Source organism: Muscardinus avellanarius (genome assembly GCF_963383645.1).
Source record: "Muscardinus avellanarius genome assembly, chromosome: 13".
NCBI lineage: Eukaryota > Metazoa > Chordata > Mammalia > Rodentia > Gliridae > Muscardinus > Muscardinus avellanarius.
This window is the reverse complement of record NC_137799.1, coordinates 53,244,426-53,252,083: the sequence shown is the minus strand read 5'-3', so window position 1 is coordinate 53,252,083 and position 7,658 is coordinate 53,244,426. Positions and strand designations below refer to the sequence as shown.

Here is a 7,658-nt window from a genome sequence, read left to right as displayed (position 1 = left end):
ACATTTTGTGCCAAAGTGAGGCATAGTATAAACAAGTCTGTGACAGGTTGACTCTTTCTTATAAGTTTTGATCCATAAAAGGATTAATTTTGAGTTCAAATATGTGGTTGAACTTTTGGATATTTTCTTTAGATTCCATAGTATGAATTCATCGGTTTTAAGATTAACCTTAATGGGAAAAAAATCATGAGCTGTTGAGTGTTTTTAGTGTATCAGTCGCAGCAGTTGGGGGCTGCAGTACTAACAGTGAAGGTTAAGTCAGGATTGCTGAGTAGACCTGTGCTTTACTTCTTTTGTTATCTTTAAAATGAAGTACATGAATTACATTCATATTATTTAAGGAATAATTGGTTTAATTGGTTTGAACTGTGATTGAAACCAATTGGAAGACTAACAAATATTTTTATGTTTTGGTTATAGACCCTGCATACTTACATGTAAGAGAATAAAAAATGTCGGATGATATCAGGAAAAGGTTTGATTTTCCAAATTCCCTTATCCAGTCACAGGTAATTTTATTTATTTTTGATTCATGGTGAATGGTTAATTGAACTTTATGTTTAACATTAGATATTTTATTCTTTCACATGTGGATACTTATTTTACAAAGCAACCTTTGTATGAGTTAATTTTTAAAAATTTAGAAAAAAAGTATATTTTAAGTAGGAAAGTGGGTATTTTAAACTGATTAATCTCTGCATTTATTTATATCATACTATCATACATTTCCTTATAGAAATAATAAAACATTCACTAACTAGTAGGCTTCTGAACATGAAGGTTGTTTTTTGTCTATAATTAATTCCTGGAAATAGAGGTAAATGATTATGTAATCACAGAAGATATGAAAGATTAATATTTTAAAAAGATATTCCACCCCTCTACAACTATTAAGAATAATGGATTTTTATAATAATGGCATTCAATAATTAAATATCCTGGTTTAAAAAATTGGAAGCCATCTACTGAGGTAGGAAAGTGTGCAATAATCAAGACAAATAGTTAAAATGAGGATGGTTTTCTAGGTAGCCCTTAGCTTACCACCAGCATTCTGGTTAACCAAGGTACAATAGTGGCTTATTGTCTTTCCCTGAGAGTAGAGCTGAGGAATCATCAGAAGCCAGCCTGAAGACTTCACCATGGACAGCCAGCACCTTGGACGTTCTCGTCAGCTTGCTTCGGAGATGCCTGCCTTGGGAATTGACTTGGCTGGGTAGTGGGGAACCCTTCCATGAGGAGTCGGACACTCCTTATGCAAGATTCCCTTCTACCTGACTGGGTTGGAGTCATAGCCTACTCCGTGCAGCACAGGTCGTAACCAGGAAGAAGATGACAGCCTGGAGGATGCTGTCCACAAAAGATTTTACTTTTCTGTGCCTGGGTTCCCTTCATTAGCATAGATAACTGAGAAATGCTGATATGTGTTATTGTTAAGTAAATAGTGTATATGTGTTGCTTAGTATAGAATGATTTACATTCTGTTATAAAAATTTTAATTAATAGTGAAAACTGCTGTATCCTTGCCTTTTGTATTTTCAAGTCAGTTTAGGCTAGCTTTCTGGTTTGTTAGAAGATGAATGGAAAAGTAAACTAGAGAAAATGAGCCTGTTGGGAGTAAGGGAAGATATAGCATCAAGCTCATTTTCTTCTAGTCTTCCTTCTAAATATGAATTATAGCTTGTGTTTTTTGGTCTCTTTTGCATTTTATATTAGCTTTTAGGTCTCTCTTGCATTTCATATTAGCTTTATTAGGCTCTCATGACTGTGCCTGTCCTCTGTGAATTGAGTATTTCTTACTGTTCTTTTGTAACCACTCTTCAGTGTTGGCTCCATATTTCATTGATGTACACATTTTTTTTTTTTTTTTTGGTAGTACTGGGGTTCCTGGAAACCCTTCTACCTCCAGGCTATACTCTCAGACCTATTTTATACTTTTTATTTGGAAATAGGGTCTCTTAGGCCAGCGCAGCTGGCTTCGAACCTGTAGGATCCTCCTGTCTCCGCCTCCCAAGCGTGAGGATTATAAGCATGCACCACCACACCCGGCTGATGTACACATTTTTTTACTTTTAGTATCTTTGAATAACATGTAGTTATTTTTTAAATTTTTTAATTTTTTTGCGGGTCTGGGGATGGAACCCAGGGGCATTCGACCTCCGAGCTACACCCCCTGCCCTATTTTTTATTCTTTATTTTGAAACTGGGTCTCACTGAGTTGCAGAGGGCCTCACTAAGGAGCTGAGGCTGTCCGTGAACTGTGAGCCTCTGGTCTCAGCCTTCCTAATGCTGGGATTACAAGCATGCGCCACCACGTCCAGCCACATGTAGTTATTGATGATACCAGTTGAGATATGGTTGGATCTACTTGCACATTTGTGAACTTGACCATGATTTTCTAAATGAGTTTGAAAGAGCTCTTTCATTAATATAAAAATCAAAATTCTCAATGATAGGAAGCATTGTCTTATAGATTAATTGACACCCCTTTTTCTTTCTTAGTGGTGCATAAAATATCGGTATAGCCAATGGCCAGAAATATTCAATGAAATATGGTATACTTGTGAAGCACAAACTCGAACTGAAACTCTTCACTGGTCCTTAGTTATTATTATCCTTTTGCTAGGTGGTAAGAGAGAGAGGGGGAGTGAATTGAGCTAATTTGTTCTTGTAAATGAGTGACTTGTTTTGTGAAAAATAAGACCCTCAAGCTTTGAGGTTTTAAATGAGTTCCAAACACACACACACACACACACACACACACACACACACACACACACACACACGAAGGGAGTGGGTGTTGTGCCTTTATTTGAGCTTCTCTGAAGACTTTGCAAGACTGACAGCTATTTTAGGCTATAGCATACACAACCCCAAGTGCAGTATGAACAGTCACTGGAGTAGTAAAGATTTCCCTGACCATACTCATGATCATATTTCTGTAGGATCATAGCCACGTGGTGGTTGCCAGCCTGTTGCAATCAGACACAGTGCTGGGTAATGAAGTTGGGGTATGAAGTTGAAGTGCTAGGAGATAACAATATCTATCTGTCTATGTAATCAATTCTATAATGTCTTGAACTTAATTTTGGGCTCTTTGGCTAAAGCAGGATATGGGGAAAATTTGGAGATTTATGAGACTGAAAGTTTGTTAACAGGCTGAAATGTATGAGAAAATAATAAATGAAAATAAAAGGCCTAGAGGAGGGAGAATGGTGGTGGTGGTGGGAGGGAGGGAGATCTGTTGGTTCAGGTCTGTATCGGAAATAGCTGTAAAGATGGGGATGAATTTTTTCCCCTCAAATTCATTAAGGGCATGATGAGACATGCTGGATTTCATTTAGATGCAAAGATGATTTTTAAAACTGTGGGGTCTCTCATTTGTCTCATGGTTTAATGGATTGAGAAATCTCAAATTATGTTTTATTACTAAGTGACAGCAACTTAAAATGAAAATCTGGCAATTTTTTAACATCTATGAATTATACTTTGCTTATTGGTAATCTGGGATACACACGCCTACCGTGAGGGTTGTTCTGAAGATCAGAAGCGATGTCTGCAGCGTGTCTAATTCAGTGTCTTCTCCGGGATGCTCAGTCAACGAAGAGGAATTTTATTTATCACCACCTGGCTGCCTGGAGTATTTCCACTCATATTAACTAGCATTGATAGTGGTTACCATCAAAGGCACTATTTGGAAAGATCTTCTGAGGGAATGTGCTCATTAATTTTGCTTGTTTTTCAGGCTGTGGGTCATCTTATTGCTGCAGTCCTAAAGGAAAATGGCTTTGCAGGAAAGATACACCAATCCACAAACCAGGTCTGCGTTTAACTTTGTGCTTTTATACTGTTCAGGTATTGCTACCCGCTGGCTTACACGCACATACCCTTGTCTTGTTTGCTTTGTAGTTCAGGTCATCATAGGAATGATTTTTTTGTTGTTGTTTGGTGGTACTGGGGGTGGAACCCTGAGGCTTTCTACCTCCGGGCTATACTCCCAGACCTTTTTTATATTTTGTTTGGAAACAGGGTCTCACTAATTAGCTGAGGCTGGCTTCGAACCTGTGTGATCCTCCTGTCTCAGCCTCCCAAGCACGGGGATTAAAAGCGTGCGCCACCACGCCCGGCATAGAAATGATTTTGAATGGTGAGAACTTCATTGTCTCTTCTCTTTCTCTCTCTCTCTCTCTCTCTCTCTCTCTCTCTCGCTCTCTCGCTCTCTCTCTCTCTCGCTCTTTCTCTCTCTCTCTCCTTCCTTCATTCTTTCTTTTTTTCTTTTTTGGTTTGCCATGTCTTTATTCTATAGCATTCTTTTAATCTTTAAAATTTATTACAACAGACTCTAGGAAAGAGATATGGAGGAATGAAGGCGCTCAGTCTTTACTATTAATGAAAAATGACTTGGTTATGACGAGGGAGGCCACACATTATTTTTGTCTAATAGGAATTATTTTTGATTAACAGGGAAAATGAATACAGAGGCTGTGTTTGGGTGTAGGAGATTTCCCAAGTTTCAGGTCAGCTCCAAACATGAATTCTGAGCTGGAAAGGTCATTCATTGAAATGGGTGCTAGAGGAAAACTGAGTGCCCGGAGTTGGAGCAATGCCTGAGATACTGAAACAGTCTACTTGGACTTTGGTTGATCAGTGTCATGTATTTTTTTTGTTTGTTTGTTTGTTTTTTTGTGGTGCTGGAAATTGAACCTGGGGCACTCCAACTCTGAGCTATACTCCCAATCCTTTTTACTTTTTATTGTGAAACAGGGTTTCACTAGGTCATTGAGAGTCTTACTACATTGCTGAGGCTATCCTCAAATCTGCGATCCTCTTGTTTTAGCCTCCAGAGTCTTGGGATTGCAGGTATGTGCCACCACACTTGCTAGTATTGTGTATCTTGAAATGGTGGTTGGGAAACTCTGCTTCAGAGGGGTGCTCTGGGTGCACTGGACAGAGAATATGGGTAATGAAAATAAGATTTTTTTTTCCACAACAGAAATAAATTGATTTCCTTTTCCTCACATTCTTTCTTATTAACCACTCTAAAGTTCTCTTTCTTTATAGCTTTGCTGCCATGTGCAAGTCAGTGTAGGGACATGCTTCACTAATTGGCATCTATCTAGCATTGGTATGTACGCCTATAAATTAGATTTTCTGAGAATCCTGATCCTAATCCTGCCTATAATCATATTATGTACTTTGAGAAGATCTAGTGGTTTTACTTAAACTGCCAGGATTTATTGAATGTCAAATCCCTGTAACTAAATGTTTCCTCTTCCACTGATAACTGGATGCTGGCTTCCACCAGTACACAGCATTACCTGAGGCAGTAGTGTACTTACTCACTTATTTTCTCTTTCTGGCTTAGTGATGGAGTAATGACATTTAGAGCTCTTTGATATTATCTATACAGGTGAATACAATTTTCTTCTGAATAAAAGGAGAAATAGAAAATAAATACTTTCTTCCTGCCATGACTGACTGTTCACTCTGTTATTATTCTTTTAATACTGGGATCTTAAGACTGAAAAGACTTAAAGACTTAAAGTCACTCAGTCAGCTACAGAAAGAGTGAGAACAATGTGTTGTTTTGGTTTCTACTCTTTTTGGGAACTTGGGATCTTCCCTCTGCCCCAGATTGCATATTTCCCTAATAAACTGTGTCAAGAGGAAGGAATGATAGCTTCATTATGAGTTCTTTTTCTTTTTTAATGAAAAATCCCAAACCATATATAAGTCTAAATGGACTTAATCCATGATACATTCACATATAGGTTTATTGTTATCAAGTGAGCCTTTTCTGGGGGTTGTGAGTTCTTGAGAAAATTATAAGTGAGCATCCCTGCTTTTATATAGGCTTTCAAAATAAGAATTTATACTTATTTATGTGCCCCTCCTGTCCTTTTCTATCAAAGAAGATGAACTCATGCCGCGAAGGGAAAAATTGGATATTCTTTTTCCTGGGTGAAACAGGTTTTCTCGGCTTTTGTTGACCAGGGATGAGCAGCTGGCTGGTACGTCCTATGTCTCCCTCTTATCAGGGCCCACATTAGACTTTAACAAGTTGTGTTGGGAGCACTGTGGGTGTAGCTGAGGGGCAGGAATAGTTTCTGAAAATGTTAATGTCATTTAAGGCTTGAAGCATAGGTAATATTTGGAGTTCAGCTGAGGCTAACTTATAGACCAATGCTGTTAGTGTCTGGTTAAATTGCTCAGTTAAAGGATGTGTTAGGAACAAGCCTTTGCTGTGTTGTGTTGCTTGAGCTTGGATTATATCTCTGCCTGTAGCTAGCTTTATTTTCCAGCCCAGATACCAGATGAGAGCTAGTTATTATATTGAAATATATCCAGCCAAATGTGGTGGTGCATGCCTGTAATCCCAGTACTTGGTAAGTTGAGACAGGAGGATTCCAGGTTGGAGGATAATCTAAGCAACCTAGCAAGATTTTCAGCAATCTAGCAAGACCCTGTTTCAAAATAAAATACAGTAATGCTGGGGGTGTGGCCCCCATAGGGCTCAGAGTTAGAATGCCCCTGGTTCAATCCCCAGTACCACAACAAAACAAAACAACAATCCACGTGCGTTTTCTCTTTTGAAAAATTGTCTTTAGTTTATTCTAGGAATAGAGTGACAATAGCATTCTCTTGGTATGGGAAAGCTAGCCTACTAACAGCAAGGAACACATGAGGAACGCCTGTGTGTGTGTTTGTGTGTGTGTGTGTGTGCACGTACGCTGCTTATCAGAGACATCTTTTAATCCCTGCTTTGAATTTCAGACCCCTGCTTTGAACTTGCTGTGGGAGAAGTGTTGCAGTGACCACGTAGTGGTCCGGACAGCCTGCTGCGAGGGCCTGGTGGCGCTTGTCGCTCAGGACCATGCGGAGCTCAGCTATGTTCTTAATGGAATACTCAACCTCATTCCATCGACCAGGTATTGTGCTCTTCATGTTTGGTCAGTTAATGATCAGAGTTTTAAGAAACAAACAAAACCAACCACAACTAACTAGTTTCACGTTATGGATCAACATTCACCCTACTTGCTAAGAGTGTTTCTTTCCCTTAAAATGTTATACAGTTGATATTTCCTGTGTGGTAAGATTATGCTAGTTTGAACCCTACAGTTTTGGAATTTGTGGTCATTTGCTGGTAGTTTAAATTTTGGGGCTCTACTTAAATTTGTCATTGTTCTTTTTATGAAACAAATAGCTGAGTAGCTTATAATTTACAACTACAATATAAATTCTTGGCTTATTTCAAGAAAGCAGGCCCCCCAGAGCACTGGCACTCCACAATAGTACAGATTATATACTATAGTGACAGTTCTTTTGCAAGAGTAATGCATATTAGAAAATGATAGCGCTCATTTCTTTAAGCCTATTGTGTAATTTGGGGATGTCTTCTCTCTGATTATTCCATGTGAACAATGTTCTCTTCTTCAGATTTGTTTGAAGTCATACCAAGTCCATTCACAAACCAAGGGTAATAGACTCACAAGGGATAGCAAGGGGCTGCTCCTTTCTGAGATGGTCGGGCAGGACTGTGCTTGAACCACTGAGCATCTCTGGTAATATACTCCACGAGACTGGAGAGGGAGCTCAGAGGTTTACTCCCTAACACCATAATACACTGAACAGAGCAAACCCCCAAACACAACAACAAAAAT

General features: G+C 38.8%; 1 protein-coding gene across 4 annotated transcripts in view; it reads left to right on the top strand.

The window, feature by feature from the left end:
- Window positions 1-431: 431 nt before the first annotated feature.
- FOCAD (focadhesin) overlaps window positions 432-7,658 on the top strand; it is a gene marked incomplete at both ends in the record, with an annotated part of 280,748 nt that continues 273,521 nt past the window's right edge. For 3 of the 4 annotated variants that reach the window (XM_080709560.1, XM_080709562.1, XM_080709561.1), the window contains 3 exons: window positions 453-509; window positions 3,743-3,817; window positions 6,772-6,926. In XM_080709560.1, coding sequence (XP_080565686.1) covers window positions 453-509; window positions 3,743-3,817; window positions 6,772-6,926 — 287 coding nt within the window. Of the gene's footprint in view, window positions 510-3,742; window positions 3,818-6,771; window positions 6,927-7,658 lie in introns of all 4 variants that reach the window. The other variant, XM_080709563.1, reaches the window with a different exon arrangement.